The sequence below is a fragment of the Pongo pygmaeus genome, chromosome 9 (genome assembly GCF_028885625.2).
Source record: "Pongo pygmaeus isolate AG05252 chromosome 9, NHGRI_mPonPyg2-v2.0_pri, whole genome shotgun sequence".
Lineage (NCBI taxonomy): Eukaryota > Metazoa > Chordata > Mammalia > Primates > Hominidae > Pongo > Pongo pygmaeus.
The window spans coordinates 124824247-124844877 of record NC_072382.2 but is presented as its reverse complement, the minus strand read 5'-3'; the positions used below and the strand labels follow the sequence as shown (position 1 = coordinate 124844877).

At 43.9% G+C, this 20631-nt stretch overlaps 1 protein-coding gene across 3 annotated transcripts in view; it reads left to right on the top strand.

Annotated features, from left to right (window-relative positions):
- CLMP (CXADR like membrane protein) overlaps positions 1 to 20104 on the top strand; it is a 126543-nt gene extending 106439 nt beyond the window's left edge. The window contains exons 3-8 of one of the 3 annotated variants that reach the window (XM_063671521.1): positions 5533 to 5734; positions 6399 to 6566; positions 7035 to 7157; positions 12454 to 12527; positions 15379 to 15527; positions 16448 to 20104. In XM_063671521.1, coding sequence (XP_063527591.1) covers positions 5533 to 5734; positions 6399 to 6566; positions 7035 to 7157; positions 12454 to 12527; positions 15379 to 15527; positions 16448 to 16748 — 1017 coding nt within the window. In that variant the 3' untranslated portion in view covers positions 16749 to 20104. The remainder of the gene's footprint in view (positions 1 to 5532; positions 5735 to 6398; positions 6567 to 7034; positions 7158 to 12453; positions 12528 to 15378; positions 15528 to 16447) is intronic. The other 2 variants (XM_054438090.2, XM_063671522.1) reach the window with 2 other exon arrangements.
- Positions 20105 to 20631: the final 527 nt, after the last annotated feature.

Genomic DNA, 20631 nt, shown 5'->3' with positions numbered 1-20631 from the left:
GGTCTCAATCTCCTGACCTTGTGATCCACCCACCTTGGCCTCCCAAAGTGCTGAGATTACAGGCGTGAGCCACCACGCCCGGCCTAGCGTTTTTTTCAAAATCTGTATCACAACTAGTTAGTGGATCCTAAATGATAAGAAATTTTGTTTTGTTTTTTGTTTTTTGTTTTTTGTTTTTGAGACAGAGTTTCGCTCTTGTTGCCCAGGCTGGGGTGCAATGGCACGATCTTGGATCACTGCAACCTCCGCCTCCTGGGTTCTCCTGCCTAAGCCTCCCGAGTAGCTGGGATTACAGGCATGCACCACCATGCCCAGCTAATTTTGTATTTTTAATAGAGACGGGTTTCTCCATGTTGGTCAAGCTGGTCTCAAACTCCCGACCTCGGATGATCTGCCCGCCTTGGTCTCCCAAAATGCTGGGATTACAGGTGTGAGCCACCACGCCCAGCCTTGTTTTGTTTTCTTTCTTTTTTTTTTTTTTTTTGAGATGGAGTCTTGCTCTGTCGCCCAGGCTGGAGTGCAGTGACGCGATCTCGGCTCACTGCAAGCTCCGCCTCCTGGGTTCACGCCATTCTCCTGCCTCAGCCTCCCGAGTAGCTGGAACTACAGGCGTCTGCCAACACACCCGGCTAATTTTTTGGCTAATTTTTTGTATTTTTAGTAGAGACGGGGTTTCACCGTGTTAGCCAGGGATGGTCTTGATCTCCTGACCTTGTGATCCGCCCACCTCGGCCTCCCAAAGTGCTGGGATTACAGGCATGAGCCACTGCGCCTGGTCATTTTGTTTTCTTTTAACATAGACTAGACAATATCAGAGCATACTGCACATATACTCATGAAACTCATGTTTCAGTTATATATGTGTACGCTGTGTCATGAAGAAAAATGTGTTTCTTTTTTTTGACTGAAGTGCAGTGGCATGATCTCGGCTCACTGCAAACTTTGTCTCCTGGGCTCAAGCAATTCTCCTGCCTCAGCCATCTGAGTAGCTGGGACTACAGGCGTGTGCCACCATGCCTGGCTAATTTTTGTAATTTTAGTAGAGACAGGGTTTCACCATGTTGGCCAGGCTCGTCTGGAACTCCTGGACTCAAGTGATCTGCCTGCCTTGGCCTCCCAAAGTGCTGGGATTACAGGCATGAGCCCCGGGCCAGAAAAATGTATTTCTTAATGTGAGTTTGTTGAAAACAGTTTGAAAGTGCTTGCTGTACTGTTCTTCTAGCAGTCCAAAGCAGCCTGATTCTACTTTGGACCACAGCTACTAAGATTCTTCAAATTCAAATATACATTTCAAGACAAAGCCATCTCTGGATACTAATCCAAATACTAAAATAAACAAGCAGCTGGGCGCGATGGCTCACACCTGGAATTCCAGCACTTTGGGAAGCTGAGGCGGGTGGATCACCTGAGGTCGGGAGTTCGAGACCAGCCTGACCAACATGGTAAAACCCCGTCTCTACTAAAAATACAAAATTAGCTAGTGTGGTGGTGCATGCCTGTAATCCCAGCTACTTCGGAGGCTGAAACAGGAGAATCGCTTGAACCCAGGAGGCAGAGGTTGCAATGAGTGGAGATTACGCCACTGTACTCTAGCCTGGGCAACAAGAGTGAAACTCCATCTCAAAAATAAATAAATAAGATAAACAAGAAAGAAATTCCAAAGCCCTCAGGCCAAAAAGGTCACCCACCTCTCAAAGCCCACAAAACCCCAAAGCTCCTAAAAATTACCCAGTGCTTCACTGTCTTCTAGGTTTTGCTTCTCTTCATTCTCCTAGAAAGTACAAACTGACTTCATTGTAAGTGATTATGCATCTGGGGGAAATATGGACAAATCAGAAAGAAAGAGAAACATTAATAGAGCACCTATTAAGTGTTCCAAGCTTACCTGCCTTATCTCCAGGTGTAAGGCCCCCTTACTTTCAGTCTTTGAATGGAGACAAACCCTAGAGCTTCCAGTTTTTTCCTGTTGTGAACGCATTTCCTTCTTTTCCAACTATCCCAGAAATTTTGCATTACTAAGGCAGCTCTACCACCTGCCAAGAAACTACCCTTCCAGCTGGACACGGTGGCTCACATCTGTAATCCCAGCACTTTGGGAGGCCGAGGCGGGCAGATCACCTGAAGTCAGCAGTTCGAGACCAGCCTGACCAACGTGGAGAAACCCCGTCTCTACTAAAAATACAAAATTAGCCGGGCGTGGTGGCACATGCCTGTAATCCCAGCTACTCAGGAAGCTGAGGCAGGAGAATCACTTGAACCTGGGAGGCGGAGGTTGTGGTGAGCCAAGATCATGACATTGCACCCCAGTCTGGGCAAAAAGAGTGAAACTCTGTCTCAAAGAAAAAAAAAAAAGAAACGAAACCTACCCTTCCTATGGAGTACAACAGGATGTGGGGCCAACAACACCCTACAAACATTTTTCTGTTTTGTTTTGTCTTGTTTTGAGACAGAGTCTCACTCTGTCCCTAGGCTGGAGTGCAGTGGCATGATCTTGGCTCACTGGAACCTCTGCCTCCTGGGTTACTGTGATTCTTCTGCCTCAGCCTCTTTAGTAGCTGGGATTACAGGCATGTGCCACCACACCCAGCTAATTTTTGTATTTTTAGTAGAGACAGGGTTTCACCATGTTGGCCAGGATGGTCTCGATCTCTTGACCTCGTGATCCACCCGCCTCGGCCTCCCGAAGTACTGGGATTACAGGCGTGAGCCACCATACTCAGCCACAAATATTTATTTATTTCATTTTATTTTTTTGAGACAGTCTTGTTATGTTGCCCAGGCTGGAGTGCAGTGGCCTAATCTCCACTCACTGCAATCTCTGCCTCCCAGTTTCAAGTGGTTCTGCTGCCTCAGCCTCCTGACTAGCTGGGATTACAGGCACACACCACCACACCTAATTTTTTTCTTTTTTTTTTTTTGAGACGGAGTTTCACTCTTGTTGCCCAGGCTGCAGTGCAATGCCACGATCTCTGCTCACCACAACCTCCGCCTCCCGGGTTCAAGCAATTCTCCTGCCTCAGCTTCCCAAGTAGCTGGGATTATAGGCATGTGCCACCACGCCCAGCTAATTTTGTATTTTTAGTAGAGATGGGGTTTCACCATGTGGGTCAGGCTGGTCTCGAACTCCCGACCTCAGGTGATCTGCCCATCTCGGCCTCCCAAAGGACTGGGATTACAGGCGTGAGCCACCGCGCCAGGCCACCTGTCTAATTTTTGTATTTTTTAGTAGAGACGGGGTTTCACCATGTTGGCCAGGCTGGTCTCGAACTCCTGACCTCAAGTGATGTGCCTGCCTTGGTGTCTCAAAATGCTTGGATTACAGGTGTGAGCCACTGCACCCAGTTACATTTTTTCCTTTTTTTAAATTTTGTTTTATTTGTTGAGACAGGGTCTCACTCTATCACCCAGGCTGGAGTGCAGTGGCACAGTCTCGTCTCACTATAGCCTCAACCTATTGGGTTCAAGCAAACCACCAGCCTTGGTCTCCCAAAGTGCTTGGATTACAGGCATGAAACACCGCGCGTCTTGCCCCCACAAACATTTAGAACAAACAAGTACCACATCCAGGAGAAGGGCTGTGATCCTAGCTCTTCCCCATCTGTGCCTAAAGCAGAGGGCTTTCCCTTGAGTGCTAGGAACCCCATGGAATTATCTGCAAAATAATATGTGAGTTTTTTCTGGGTCAGAGTTCATAGGTTTTATCTGATTGAGAGAACCTTCTCAGTAAAGGAGCTGAGGAGCTGCAGAGCATCACGTGATTGAGGGCAGGGTTGAGGGCTTGAGTGAAACAATTTGGAACAGCTGCAGCGGAAAGGTGCCTGGGAGATGCCCATATGCTTGCATGCCTTTTTTAGTGCCCTTTTGTGTATCTGGAACGCTCCCTCCAGGCCTTTTCTCCTTGCCTCTCAAAGCCTAGCTCAAATGCCACCAACTTTTCTGGGACACTCTCCTTGATACTATTTCAAATAAATCATTTCTTTTTCTCTGTTTATATGTCTTTCCTTGTTAATTTCACTTGATTATTAATCACTTGAACCAAAGAAGAGATTTGCCAGGCGCAGTGGCTCACACCTGTAATCCCAGCACTTTGGGAAGCCGAGGAGGGTGGATCACCTGAGGTCAGGACTTTTGAGTCCAGCCTGGCCAGAATGGTGAAACCCCATCTCTACTAAAATAAAAAATTAGGGCTAGGCGTAGTGGCTCACACCTGTAATCCCAGCACTTTGGGAGGCTGAGGCAGGCAGATCATCTGAGGTCATCAGGAGTTCAAGACCAGCCTGGCCAACACGGGTGAAACCCCAGCTCTACTAAAAATACAAAAGTGAGCAAGGCGTTGTGGCATGCATCTGTAATCCCAGCTACTCAGGAGACTGAGGCAGAAGAATTGCTTGAACCCAGGAGGCAGAGGTTGCAGTAAGCCAGGATCGCACCATTGTACTTCAGACTGGGCGACAAGAGTGAGACTCCGTCTCAAAAAAAAAAAAAAAAAAAAAAAATTAGTCCAGCTTAGTGAAATAGGGCAAAGGAAGCAATAAGATATGCATTTATCTCATGTGTGCAGAGGGGTAATTGTGAGTTCTCTCTGTCCTTTGTCCACAAGCAGTCTCCTTGTAGGCAAATTGTGCAGGAGTACTGTAAGCTTTTTTTTTTTTCATCTTTGTAGCTACCTTATTTCTTATTCAGGAATAGAATGGAAGGCAGGCCAGGCATGGTGGCTCATGCCTGTAATCCCAGCACTTTGGGAGGCCAAGGAGGGTGGATCACCTGAGGTCAGGAGTTCAAGACCAGCCTGGCCAACATGGCGAAACCGTCTCTACCAATAATACAAAAGTTAGCCGGGCATGGTGGTGTACACCTGTAATCCCAGCTACTCAGGAGGCTGAGGCAGGAGGACTGCTTGAACCCAGGAAGCGGAGGTTACAGTGAGCCAAGATTACACCACTGCACTCCAGCCTGGGCGACAGAGCAAGACTGTCTCAAAAATAAATAAATAAATAAATAAATAAAACCAAGTAAACAGTCCTGTCTCATAGAAGTCTCTCAAATACTTAAAAAAAAAAAAAAGAATGGGAGGCAGGTTTGCTGACATAGTTCCAAGCTCAACCTTCCCTTTGGCTTCCCAAGGGGTCTCGAGGTTTCTTTTCCTTTCACAAGTCTATGCTTAATATATGCATAGCTCTACACTCGTACATTTTCCTCCTTTCCTTGACTTAGCTGTGTGAACTTCAGTATGTAACTCAAACTTCAAATTCCTTACCTGTAAGATGGAGTGGTTCTGAGCAATTAATAATACTTTATAACTAAAAATGCTACACAAACATGAAGTGTTATTATTTTTGGAAGGAGAGGCAAGGCCTAGGTGCAAATGTACTGTATTTTTAACTTTTATTTAGAACAGAGGTCTCTTGGACTCTTAGCCCCAGGCTTGACTACTTTGTGCCACTGGGAGTACTCCCTTTCCTCTTCTTCACACCATCAGGAAAGGCAGGCTGAGAGTTACGCTGCTTGACTCTGCCTCGGTCTATCCCACAGGTGATCACTTACTCCAGTCGTCATGTCTACAATAACTTGACTGAGGAACAGAAGGGCCGAGTGGCCTTTGCTTCCAATTTCCTGGCAGGAGATGCCTCCTTGCAGATTGAACCTCTGAAGCCCAGTGATGAGGGCCGGTACACCTGTAAGGTTAAGAATTCAGGGCGCTACGTGTGGAGCCATGTCATCTTAAAAGTCTTAGGTAAGATAGGATGCCAAAGTGAATGTCTACAGCTTATTTCTAAGGTATCTAAGAGGGATAGCCATACGCATCACGGTGGTACAAAACATCATGTTCAGTACTTTGTATTACACATTCAGAGGTCACCTCGTCCAGTTCCCTGGAAAGAAATGTGTATCTTCTGTATTATAGCCATAATAAAAAATGAAAATATAAGAGCAATTTTCCATAGTTGTCTATTACAAAACATATTCTCTAATATTTAAGTGGGATCTTCATATTTAAGTCTCTCAGATATGATTCAAATTCATTTCTGTTTTTTGACAGCAAGAGCTACTAAGTTCTACTTAATTGCTTCCAAATTAATACACTTCTGTATCAGTAAAACCATGCTCAACTTTCCTAAAATGTCCAATAATAATGTGTCTTCTTTGAGAAGTAATGAGGCAGCCTCTGCCCCAAAAATTAAAACAGCACCACTGGAGTTGGGGGTATGTGTGCTTAGGGGATGGAGGTGGATGTTTTGCTGGGGGTAGTGTAAAGCAAGACTAGTTGAATCCCCACTCAAAAGTTGACCAAAATGGATGGCTGGAGAAGCAACTCAATAGGACATAATTTTTCCATTGAATCTGGTGTTTGGGGATCTTTGAATCACTACACTTTTGCTTGTTGTTGCTGTTGCCAGTGAGACCATCCAAGCCCAAGTGTGAGTTGGAAGGAGAGCTGACAGAAGGAAGTGACCTGACTTTGCAGTGTGAGTCATCCTCTGGCACAGAGCCCATTGTGTATTACTGGCAGCGAATCCGAGAGAAAGAGGGAGAGGATGAACGTCTGCCTCCCAAATCTAGGATTGGTAAGTCATCTTCCTACCAATCTATTGAGCCAACAAAATAGTCCTCTATCCACGAGCTCTAAATCAGCTTTCTCAGCAACTGTGTGACCTGAAATACCCTGCTGAACCTCCTGAACTTCCATTTTTAAAATCCATTAACTAGAACAGAAAATCTGTCTTTCCTTTCCTCAAATGACATGTAAAAGTAGTAAAAGAGATTGGAAGAAATGTACTACATAAATCCACTATATCTAAATATTATGTTTAGTATCCTTTAAATGTTCACAATCTTTTGTAACTTTTGAGAATGTGCTACAACTTAAAAAAAATGTTTACCTTTCTTCTCGTGTTCCCAAAGGATATCTTTTCCATCATTTCATTCTTATCAAATAGTATTACAGAATCTCAGGTCAGTGATACAATAAAGTAAACAATAAATATAGATACCATCACTAAAGGGATTTACAGTCATTCTTTCTGCTTGTGCAGACTACAACCACCCTGGGCGAGTTCTGCTGCAGAATCTTACCATGTCCTACTCTGGACTGTACCAGTGCACAGCAGGCAATGAAGCTGGGAAGGAAAGCTGTGTGGTGCGAGTAACTGTACAGTGTAAGCATCCAAAGAGGTTTTAATTTCATTTTTCTGTTTGTTTTTGCATTGTAGATCAATGTTAAGACATTCTAATCATAAGTAAGAGTAAGGTTAAGGTCAAAATCTTTATCTCCAGAAGGATATGGCTATCACCAAAATAAATTCAATAGTTGCAAAGACCACTCAACAATTGACTGGCCAGGCACAGTGGCTCACACCTGTAATCCCAGCACTTTAGGAGGCCCAGGTGGGCAGATCAGTTGAGGTCAGGAGTTCGAGACCAGCCTGGCTAACATGGTGAAACCCCGTTTCTACTAAAATACAAAAATTAGCTGGGTGTGGTGGTGGGTGCCTGTAATCTCAGCTACTCAGGAAGCTGAGCCAGGAAAATCTCCTGAATCTGGGAGGCGGAGGTTGCGTTGCAGTAAGCCAAGATCACGCCACTGCACTCCAGTCTGGGTGACAGACCGAGACTCCCTCTCAAAAAAAAAAAAAAAAACCAGCCCAGCGCGGTGGCTCACGCCTGTAATCCCAGCACTTCGGGAGGCCGAGGCAGGCAGATCACGAGGTCAGGAGTTCAAGACCAGCCTGACCAACATGGTGAAACCCCATCTCTGCTAAAAGATACAAAAAAATTAGCCAGGTGTGCTGATGCGTGCCTGTAATCCCAGCTACTTAGGAGGCTGAGGCAGGAGAATTGCTTTAACCTGAGACGCGGAGGTTGCAGTGAGCCGAGATGGTGCCATTGCACTCCAGCCTGGACAACAGGGCGAGACTCCAACCAAAAAAAACAAAAACACATCAGTTGACTCTGTATTTACAAACATGTGAATTAGCCAGCCCCCTAAAGAAATTCACTATATCCAGGAGAGTACTAAATAAACACTATTCCTAAAAACAAAAACAAACAAAACCGTGCAGCTAGTTAGTTATATGCCACCTACCATTCTAGGCAAGTAGATGAGATTTCTCCCCTCCACAGAGTGTTTGTGAGTGCATACGTGCATGTGCTCGTGCACACACACATGTGTACATGTGTTATAATCAAGAATTTGATTTGCTTCAAGTACGGATGAGAGACAATAGTAGGCGACTAAGAGCATCAGCCATGGAGTCAGATTAACTGCCTGGATTTCAATCACAGCTACCACTGACTCTGTAGTACCTTAGGCATATTTCCCAATCTATAAAGGAGAATAATAGGTAACTGTCTCACAGAGTTTTTCTTTTTTTCCTTTTTTTTTTTTTTTTTCTGGACAGGGTCTTGCTCTGTCGCCCAGGCTGGAGTGCAGTGGTGCCATCTTGGCTTACTGCAGCCTCTGCCTCCCGGGTTCAAGCGACTCTCCTGCCTCAGCCTCCTGAGTAGCTGGAATTACAGGCACATGCCATCACACCTGGCTAATTTTTGTAGAGACAGGGTTTTGCCACATTGGCCAGGCTGGTCTCAAACTCCTGGACTTAGGCGATCCACCCTTCACCTCCCAGAGTGCTGGGATTACAGGCGTGCGCAACGCCACCTGGCCTCTTAGAGTGTTTCTGAAAAGTTAGTAAATGAACACATTTACTTACAACTGCCTAGGAACAGGGCTTGACATACAGTGGGTGTTCAGTAACATTAGCTATTATTATAATTTCTCCTTAATCAATTTAGTAACTTCAGACTTTTGAACCAAATCCTATATCCACAAGCCATGTTTGCAGTGTTAAAATTTATTTGGTGCAATAAATAGTATGCTAGGCTTATCATCTAGAGATTGAGTCTTGAAAAAAAGACAGGATAAACCAAGTTGAAAGATAAAAGGAGGCAGGGCATGGATATTAATCTTTGTTACATTGTCTCCATAACATCTTTGTTAAATTGTCTCTAATTTCTCAAATGCTCTTTGCACCACTTTTAACATTTTCCTAACCCCCACCCTGTTTTTTTGTTGTTGTTTGTTTTTTGTTTGTTTGTTTTTGAGACAGAGTCTCACTCTGTCACCCAGGCTGCAGTGCAATGGCGTGGTCTTGGCTCATTGCCACCTCCACCTCCCAGGTTCAAGCAATTCTCCTGCTTCAGCCTCCCGAGTAGCGAGTAGCTGGGACTACAGGCGCGTGCCACCACACCTGGCTAATTCTTGTATTTTTAGTAGTAGAGACGGGTTTCACTATGTTGGCCAGGCTGGTCTCGAACTACCGACCTCATGATCCGCCCACCTCGGCCTCCCAAAGTACCGGGATCACAGGTGTGAGCCACCACACCCAGCGCCCCCTTATTAATAAATTAAATAAAACCTTTAATTTGTCAGAATCAGTATTTTACTTTTTTCAAAGTTATACTTCAACATTCTGTGCCTATTTTGGTTTAGCTGTTTTCTCACTGATTTGAAAGAGTTCTTTATTATGTATTTATATACTCTATTTATTAGAATTTGCACTCTGGTGGTTTTAAAAATATGTCCATGTAATTATTTGCTACTTCTCCCTTCAAGAGGTATACCTTTGTCCAGGCGCAGTGGCTCACACCTGTAATCCCAACACTTTGGGAGGCCAAGGCGGGCAGATCACTTGAAGTTGGGAGTTCGAGACCAGCCTGACCAACATGGTGAAACCCTGTCTCTACTAAAAATAGAAAATTAGCTGGGTGTGGTGGCACATGCCCGTAATCCCAGCTACTTGGGAGGCTGGGGCAGGAGAATCACTCGAACCCGGGAGGTGGAGGTTGTAGTGAGCCTAGATTGCGCCACTGCACTCCAGCCTGGGCAACAAGAGCAAAACTCTGTCTCCAAAAAAATAAAAAGTACACCTTCATTTTCCTCTTTTTGAGTATGATCTGAACTTAGTGACTCACTTCTGATGAGTATAATACAGCAGAAGTGATGGTATGTTGCATCTGCAAAAGCACTGCAGCTTGCTTTCTTAGATGATAGATCTCTTAGATCTCAGATCACTCAGATCCTCTCTCTCTTAGATCACTCACTTTATGGGAAGCCAGCCGCTTTAAGAGCCTTATATAGAGGCCCATGTTTTATGTTTTATTTTAAGTGAGGAAACTGAGGCCTCCAGCCAACAGCCATATGAATGAGCCATTTCAGAGGCAGATCATCCAACACCAGGCAAGCCTAGGAACAGGGCTTCACACATGGTGGGTGTTCAGTATCACTAGCTATTATTACTATTAACAGATTGCTGGATTAGACATCGAGCTACAAAGTCGCAGACTATAATTCCTGGGGTCAGCTGTTTAACTGGTGGAGAAATTATTTCCATCTCTACTAGACAGAGGTCTACAAGTTGCCCTTACAGAGTTGTAAATTGCCAAGCTCTGTACTTCTTTTGTCTATTTCCAAGTTTCAATAATTTTTCTTAAAAACACAACAGTCAGGCTGGGTGCAGTGGCTCACGCCTGTAATCCCAGCACTTTGGGAGGTCGAGGCGGGCCTCACGAAGTCAGGAGATCGAGACCAGCCTGGCCAGCATGGTGAAACCCCGTCTCTACTAAAACACACACAAAAAATTAGCTGGGCATGCCTGTAATCCCAGCTACTTGGGAGGCTGAGGTAGGAGAATCGCTTGACCCCAGGAGGCGGAGGTTGCAGTGAGCTGAGATCAGGCCACTGCACTCCAGCCTGGGTGACAGAGGGACACTCCGTCTCAAAAACAGAACAAAACAAAAAAAGTAACAGGCAGTTTTCTGGAAAAGAAATAAAAAATGGTCAATAAACATAAATAAAGAGGCCCCCCAAAATCCTTTTTTCCCCACTAGGTTGAGAAAAAAATATCACCCTTTTAATTTTAAGCTATCAGTTTAGTAAATATAAAAATTGTAGAATCTATATTAGAAAGGTTATGAGGAAACAGGTGCTTTTACATTTTTGACTAACATATACATTGGTAGCACAATTTAGATTTATCTATAGATTTCTGAGGGGTAAATATGTTAAAGTAAAACTTATGCAAAGAAGAAGGATAAGTGTACAACTTGATAGATTTTCAAAAGTGAAGATAACTGTGTAACCAGTATCATGATTAGGAACCTGTTTCTGGCCAGGCACAGTGGCTCATGCCTGTAATCCCAGCACTCTGGGAGGCCAACCTGGGCACATCACCTGAGGTCAGGAGTTTGAGACCAGCCTGACCAACATGCCAAAACCCCAGCTCTACTAAAAATACAAAACTTGCCAGGCGCGGTGGCTCACGCCTGTAATCCCAGCACTTTGGGAGGCCAAGGTGGGTGGATCACGAGGTCAGGAGATCGAGACCATCCTGGCTAACACGGTGAAACCCCATCTCTACTAAAAATACAAAAAATTAGCTGGGCGTGGTGGTGGGCGCCTGTAGTCCCAGCTACTCGGGAGGCTGAGGCAGGAGAATGGCGTGAACCCGGAGGCGGAGCTTGCAGTGAGCCGAGATCCCGCCACTGCACTCCAGCCTGGGCGACAGAGCAAGACTCTGTCTCAAAAAAGAAAAAAAAAAATACAAAACTTAGCTGGGGATGGTGGTGCACACCTGTAATCCCAGCTACTCGGGAGGCTGAGGTGGGAAAATCACTTGAACCTGAGAGACAGAAGTTGCAGTGAGCCGAGATCGTGCCACTGCACTCCAGCCTGGACAACAGAGTGAGAGACTCTGGCTCAAAAAAAAGAACCTGTTTCTAACTCCTGCTACCTCTCCATAATCCAGGTTTCTAACTTTATGGATTACTTTTCCTGTCTCAAAACTTTAAATAAGTGGAATCATTCCACTGTGTCTGGTTTCTTTCATTTCCCATTATATTTTTGCGACTCATCATTGTTGTTGCTTATAGCTAGAGTATGTTATTTTTCATTGTTCTATAGTATTTCATTGTATAACTATACAATTAGTCATTCATTTTATTTCAGATGCAAAAGTGCATTCCATTTTATCCAGTAATATTTCTGTGGATTTATCTTTTAGAGACATGCCCCAAGTGTCCAAATACATATGGAAAATAATGATTTTTCTTTTCTTTTTTTTTGAGACGGAGTTTCACTCTTGTTGCACAGGCTGGAGTGCAATGGTGCGATCTCTGCTCACTGCAACCTCCGCCTCCCAGGTTCAAGCACTTCTCCTGCCTCAGCCTCCTGAGGAGCTGGGATTACAGGCCTGCACACCACGCCCAGCTGATTTTTGCATTTTTAGTAGAGTCAGGGTCTTACCATGTTGGCCAGGCTGGTCTCGAACTCCTGGCATCAAGTGATCCACCCGCCTCAGCTTCCCAAAGTGCAGAGATTACAGGTGTGAGCCACAGCACCCAGAGATATATTATTTTCAATTGTGAAAAATTGAAAGTGATTTAAATTTCCATTAACAGACAATCCATCTAGATTACGTGTCCTGGAGCTGGGGCAGTGGGGAAAACAGCATTCTCTATTTGAAATTACTCAGGTAAAATAACTCCATTCCTTTGAGACCTTAAATAAAAATATCCAAAGTTCAATTTCTTTAAAAAATAAAATTTTGGCTGGGCATGTGGCTCACACCTGTAACCCCAACACTTTGATGGAGGTGGGCAGATCACCTGAGGTCAGGAGTTTGAGACCAGCCTGACAAACATGGAGAAATCCCATCTCTACTAAAAATACAAAATTAGCCAGGTGTGGTGGTGCATGCCTGTAATCCCAGCTACTCGGGAAGTTGAGGCAGGAGAATCGCTTGAACCCGGGAGGCAGAGGTTGCGGTAAGCTGAGATCGCGCCATTGCATTCCAGCCTGGGCAACAAGAGCAAAACTCTATCTTAAAAATAAATAAATAATTATATCATTTTGTTTTTATACGAATAAATAGGCTGGGTGCAGCGGCTCACGCCTGAAATCCCAGCACTTTGGGAGGCCAAGGTGGGTGGATCACCTGAGATCAGGAGTTCGAAACCAGCCTGGCGGACATGGTGAAACCCTGTCTCTACTAAAAATACAATAATTAGCCAGCCATGGTGGTGTGCGCTGGTAATCTCAGCTACTCAGGAAACTGAGGAAGGAGAATCACTTGAACCCAGGACGTGGAGGTTGCAGTGAGCCGAGATCCCACCATTGCACTCCAGCCTGGGCAACAAGAGCGAAACTCCGTCTCAAAAAAAAAAAAAAAAAAAAAAAAGAATAAATAGCAAATTCTGTTGATTAGGCATCCAAAATATAGGCAATATCCATGTACTTGTTTCTATATACATTGCTTTCATCCTAGCCTAATCCATCATCATCTCTAGCCTGCACTATTATACGCCTCGTAGCCAATGTCCCTGCTTTCTTTCCTACTTCTCCACTATTTATTTTCCCTAGAGCAGCCATGGTGTACTGTCTCAGATATAATTCAGATTGTGTTACTCTTTTATTGCTCTCACATTAAAATCTTTGCCATGGCCTATGTGGGCTGGTCCTTTCCTGTCTCTGGACCTCATCTCCCTCTACTTTCCCTTGCTTACTATGCTCCAGACCCACTCACATTAATTGTACTTGCTGTTTTCTGCCTGGAATGCTCTGTTTCTAGATAATCACAAGATCGTCCTTTATATCATATATGCCTCAACTCGAATGTCACCTCCTCAAAGTCTTGATCACCCAAACTTAAGTGGTATCCCTCCATTACCCCTCTAAAATTCACTCATCCAATTTTGCCTTCATGGAATTTATCCATTATCTGAAATTATCTTTATTTACTTGTTTATCTGTTTTCCCCTTCTGGAATGAAAACTCAACAAAAGCAGAAAACTTGCTGGTCTTCAACAGTGCCTATAACTGTGCCTGGCTCAGGGTAGGCACTGAAATAAATATTTGGTATAAGAAAAAGTGTGTATTACTAAACTACAAATTGTATTTACCTTAACTTCTTAAATTCTAGGATCCAACGTCAAATTCCACAGAGTCTAACATTATAGGTTATATTCCTTTTTTAAAAATCAACTTTTATTCTACTCAATTTTTCTTTCTTTTTTTTTTTTTTTTGAGACAGAGTCTCGCTGGAGTGCAGTAGCGTGATCTCGGCTCACTACAACCTCTGCCTCCCAGGTTCAAGTGATTCTCCTGCCTTAACCTCCTGAGTAGCTGGCATTATAGGCGTGCGCCACCATGCCCAGATCATTTTTGTATTTTTAGTAGAGACGGGGTTTTGCCATGTTGGCCAGGCCGGTCTCGAACTCCTGACCTCAAGTGATCCGCCCACATCAGCCTCCCAAAGTGCTGGGATTACAGGCCTGAGGCACTGTGCCCAGCCAAAAAATTTTTCTTACATTCCCTTTTATATGACTGGTGGGAGAAGAGAGATGTTACAGAAAACAAGGAAGTCGGCAGAGCCAGAGGAATGCCCAAATGTTATCCTATTAAGGCTGACAAATCTTCAGACATGGTATGATTACTCTCCCAGCCCAGTTTTATCATCTGAACCCACCCAGACTTATTCACTAAAACATGGCCACTTGGTTGCGTGCGGTGGCTCACTCCTGTAATCCCAGCAATTTGGGAGAACGAGGCGGGCGGATCACGAGGTCAGGTGGTCAAGACCATCCTGGCTAACACGGTGAAACCCCGTCTCTACTAAAACTACAAAAAAATTAGCCGGGTGTGGTGGCGGGCGTCTATAGTCCCAGCGACTCGGGAGGTTGAAGCAGGAGAATGGTGTGAACCCGGGAAGCGGAGCTTGCAGTGAGCCGAGATCGCGACACTGCACTCCAGTCTGGGGGACACAGCGAGACTCCGTCTCAAAACAAACAAACAAACAGACAAACAAAAACCCTGGCCACTTGCTGGCGAAGTCTGTGATTCAGTAACTGCAACTGCAAATATATCAAGAGGGTTGGTCATACAATAAGAGAGAGTAATGCAGTACTACTCGGGAAGATAGACATAAAGACCTGGAGGTCGGCGCGGTGGCTTCTGCCTGTAAGCCCAGCACTTTCGGAGGCTGAGTCGGGTGGATCACCTGAGGTCAGGAGTTTGCCACCAGCCTGACCAACATAGAGAAATCCCGTTTCTACTAAAAATACAAAATTAGCTGGGCGTGGTGGCGCACGCCTGTGATCCCAGCTACTCAAGAGGTTGAGGCAGGAGAATCACTTGAACCCAGGAGGTGGAGGTTGCCATGAGCCGAGATCATGCCATTACACCCCAGCCTGGGCAACAAGAGTGAAACTCCGTCTCAAAAAAAAAAAAAACCTGGAAATACTCATTCTGTCCAGAGCTTATGTTTTTTGAGTTAATAACGTATTTCCTAGCTTATGTTTGGTTTTACTTGTGCTTTTGCTTCTGAGAAAATAGATGTACAAAGCATCGGCATGGTTGCAGGAGCAGTGACAGGCATAGTGGCTGGAGCCCTGCTGATTTTCCTCTTGGTGTGGCTGCTAATCCGAAGGAAAGACAAAGAAAGATATGAGGAAGAAGAGAGACCTAATGAAATTCGGTAAACCTCTCAAATCCCCACTTTTAGGGGGCTTCTGTTTTAGGGCCAGCACTATAGTGACCAGCCAACATAAATGTTCCCAGTTTTCTCTTAACCATGAATCTGTTAAAAGGATTATGCTGGTAGGTAGGAAGTTCCAGCCTAGGGACAGAGGGTATGGTTTACCTGGACTTTATTGTGAAACTATCTTATCCTCAACAAACACTTAAAAGTTAAATTAGGCTGGGCGTGGTAGCTCATGCCTGTAATCCCAGCACTTTGGGAGGAGGATTACTTGAGGCCAGGAGTTTGAAACCAGCCTTGTCAACATAGTTAGACTCCATCTTTACAAAAGAAAAATAAATAAATAAATAACCAGGCATGGTGGCCCACGCTTGTAGTCCCAGCTACTCAGGAGGCTGAGACAGGAGGATGACTTTAGCCCAGCAGTTTGAGACTACAGTGAGCCATGATTGCACCTCTGTACTCCAGCCTGGGTGACAGAGAAAGAGCATGTCTCACACACACAAAAAAAAGTATGTACATAGGTATATACATAAAACAGTTCAATTTACATTACTTCTGATTCACTTCTACTCATAATGGGCATACAATGAAGAATGGGCATAGCCTATAGGTCATGAAAGGGTTTATGCAGACAAACCCTAAATCAGGAGGAGTGCTGTCTAGACCATCTCAATGGTAAGATCCTATCCTCCCCAGTATAATAGAGTTGACCTGTGGGCTAACAAAATACACATTTGTGTGAGCCAAGCATTAAGTCTTAAGATACGAGGAAGTACCTATGACCCTAAATGGTTGCCTTCCGATGGTATGATCTGAGGTTTACAGCTTGGGAAACCTCAGAAGGAAGCAATCATACTGGAAGCAATCACAGATCTGCCAGTGTTAAGTTTATCTTTGCTGTTTTTTCTCCTCAGAGAAGATGCTGAAGCTCCGAAAGCCCGTCTTGTGAAACCCAGCTCCTCTTCCTCAGGCTCTCGGAGCTCACGCTCTGGTTCTTCCTCCACTCGCTCCACAGCAAATAGTGCCTCACGCAGCCAGCGGACACTGTCAACTGACGCAGCACCCCAGCCAGGGCTGGCCACCCAGGCATACAGTCTAGTGGGGCCAGAGGTGAGAGGTTCTGAACCAAAGAAAGTCCACCATGCTACGCTGACCAAAGCAGAAACCACACCCAGCATGATCCCCAGCCAGAGCAGAGCCTTCCAAACGGTCTGAATTACAATCGACTTGACTCCCACGCTTTCCTAGGAGTCAGGGTCTTTGGACTCTTCTAGTCATTGGAGCTCAAGTCACCAGCCACACAACCAGATGAGAGGTCATTTAAGTAGCAGTGAGCATTGCACGGAACAGATTCAGATGAGCACTTTCCTTATACGATACCAAACAAGCAAAAGGATGTAAGCTGATTCATCTCCAAAAAGGCATCTTATTGTGCCTTTAGACCAGAGTAAGGGAAAACAGGAGTCCAAATCTATTTGTTGACCAGGACCTGTGGTGAGAAGGTTGGGGAAAGGTGAGGTGAATATACCTAAAACTTTTAATGTGGGATATTTTGTATCAGTGCTTTGATTCACAATTTTCAAGAGGAAATGGGATGCTGTTTGTAATTTTTCTATGCATTTCTGCAAACTTATTGGATTATTACAGTTATTCAGACAGTCAAGCAGAACCCACAGCCTTATTACACCTGTCTGCACCATGTACTGAGCTAACCACTTCTAAGAAACTCCAAAAAAGGAAACATGTGTCTTCTATTCTGACTTAACTTCATTTGTCATAAGGTTTGGATATTAATTTCAAGGGGAGTTGAAATAGTGGGAGATGGAGAAGAGTGAATGAGTTTCTGCCACTCTATACTAATCTCACTACTTGTACTGAGCCCAAAATAACTATGAAAGGAGACGAAAATTTGTGACAGGATTGTGAAGAGCTTTCCATCTTCATGATGTTATGAGGACTGGTGACAAACATTAGAAATATATAATGGAGCAATTGTGGATTTCCCCTCAAATCAGATGCCTCTAAGGACTTTCCTGCTAGATATTTCTGGAAGGAGAAAATACAACATGTCATTTATCAACGTCCTTAGAAAGAATTCTTCTAGAGAAAAAGGGATCTAGGAATGCTGAAAGATTACCCAACATTCCATTATAGTCTCTTCTTTCTGAGAAAATGTGAAACCAGAATTGCAAGACTGGGCGGACTAGAAAGGGAGATTAGATCAGTTTTCTCTTAATATGTCAAGGAAGGTAGCTGGGCGTGGTGCCAGGCACCTGTAGGAAAATCCAGCAGGTGGAGGTTGCAGTGAGCCAAGATTGTGCCATTGCACTCCAGCCTGGGTGACAGAGCAAGACTCCATCTCAAAAAAAAAAAAAAAAAATCAAGGAAGGATAAAAGAAAGTTCAGTATTGTACCACACTTGGAACTTCCTCCATTTCTTCCATTTTAGAAGGATGAGAACCTGGAACTTTTGATGATTCTAAGCCTTAAATTATCAAAAAGATCAGGGATTGCCAACGCTTCTAATGGCACTGCAAGTATATGCCATAATCGTTCCCTCCTAAAAGTGAAAAATGAGAGAAATTCAGTATTTTCCCAGGCTCGGCCTCCAGAAGTTTAGCTCTGGGCTGGAAGAAAAGGGTACTAATATTTAGGGAAGAGATGAGAATAATTAGTGGGTGGCAGGAGAGGGCTGAGCTAGTGCCTGCTAAAATTTTGGTTGTATCTTGGAAAGATTTAGCAAAAATAACTCACCAGGATAGCTGCTGAAGAGCTGATGAATGGGAGAAGAAAGATGTTTGAGAAATAAAGAAAACAGCAGCCTCCGATACAATAACTTGCCTTTTTAATAGTTTTGATTACTCTTAATACCTATAGCACAAATGCTGGACCTGAATCAGCCCTTCAAGGACCCTAGCACAAATGTCAACTGATCACCTCTGGGAGAGTAGAAAACTTTTTTTTTTTTGAGATGAAGTCTCGCTCTGTTGCCCAGGCTGGAGTGCAGTGGCACAATCTCAGCTCACTGCAGCCTCCGCCTCTCGGGTTCAAGCGATTCTCCTGCCTTGTCCTCCTGAGTAGCTGGTATTACAGGTGCCTGCCATCACACCCAGCTAATTTTTGGAGTTCTGATAGAGACAGGGTTTCTCCATGTTGGCCAGGCTTGTCTCAAGCTCCTGACCTCAAGTGACCTGCCCACCCTTGACCTCCCAAAGTGCTGGAAGCCACTGCACCTGGCCCAGAATACTTTTTTTTTTGAGATGCAGTCTTGCTCTCATCATGCAGGCTGGAGTGCAGTGGCGCATCTCGGCTCACTGCGACCTCCACCTCCCGGGTTCAAGCGATTCTTCTTCCTCAGTCCCCCAAGTAGCTGGGATTATAGGTGTGCGCCACCACATACAGCTAATTGTTGTATTTTTAGTAGAGATGGGGTTTCGCCATGTTGACCAGGCTGGTCTCAAACGCCTGACCTCAGGTGATCCACCCACCTCAGCCCCACAAAGTGCTAGGATTACAGGTGTGAGCCACCGTGCCCGGCCCAGAATACTTTTTAAAAGAAGAGCAGGTTAGAGGAAAGAAAAACATTAATGCTGAATGTGGTGATGAAAGCATGTTTCTAAAATGGGAAGCCGATGCTTAAAGAGGAAAGACTAATCTGGGATTTTGCCCCATTTCTCTGGTTTTTCATTCCTATATTTAATTCTCACAATCGTGTCGTCACATAGTGCAAAAAACAAAATTCTTGTCAAGTCCCCAGGAGTTTATCCTTGGGTGAAAGTTTTAGCCTGAGTATTGTCTTCCTCTAAAAAAGGTGGGAAATGAGACATTGAGGAATTAACATATAAATGTCTGCTATGGGTTTAAGAGAACTGGCGTATTTGGAATGCTTCTTACACTAACACTGTCTCATTGTAAAATATAAAACCCCTTACTCTAACTACATTTTTATTCCTCTGGTAGTGTGGTATCCAGGCAACATATCACTTCTGCTATGTAATTCTAAGAATTCTCATTTCTAGAGTACCTGAGCCAAACAAATACACTACGGAAGCTGCAGCTGTTATCATCACTAGCAATTTGCTCATCATTATTTACTACCTTTGAACCTAAGGTTTCCTGCCTATGCTTTTGAAAGCAAAAATCAGTCTCCTTTGCATGAAAAACAGCCTTAGATTTTTAAACATGTTAGTTACCAGAATGCTAAAATACCAGTTGACTACCCAAATTATTTTGGAAATCTATCCATAATGGAAGTCTACAACAAACACATAAAACAGATTACACTAAGAGCTGAGAAACTCAAAGGAACTGAAGATTCTGAGAGATAAACTGTTCAAGTCTTAGCAATGATACTGCACTTCTCTTTGACAGGTTCTGGGCTTAAGTTAGAGGCCCTACTGGTTCCAAACCATATTCCACTGACTTTGCAAGTAAAATAAATTTGATTCTGAAATAGGAAACAAAAAAAGGAGAAATAACCAAATAGTAGAAGAAAAACTGTTTGTAGAAGAAGATGCAGATGGAATGATGTGGATGTTGAGTAACCATGTCAATAAAATATATAAACCAAACTTAAATTTGTGAAATAAGGAAGTTGGTACCTTTGTTGTTACAGTGTATAAAAACAATTTCGGAACTGCTGTTGCAAAAAGACATATATAGTTTTGCTTCCTTCTGGTGTTAAGCTGTTTATATTTCAGTTTCAGTTTTAATTTCTAAGTTCCTTGTAATTGGGACTGTGTTTCAGCATCATAAAAACCAAATATTTATTATGGATGCATCTGTATCAGCAATTAAAAAATAAACAAGTAAAAGTGATACTGTAGGAGAAGCTGAAGCTCATATAACCTGGACTGGAAATTTGTTTATCAGCTTGCTGCCAACAGAAGAACAGAAGAACTCAGACTGAATATGATCTATTATTTATCAATTTCAGTCACGAATTTACCAATTACTTTTTTCTCTCACAAGGCAAGATGCTAGGTATAAGTTGCACAGGGGATACCAAGAGAGTTGCTGTCCTTAAGGATTTATCAAAATTAACGAAATAATAATTACTAAGCAAGTATTTTGTGCCTAGGTGAAGTGCCAACAGAGA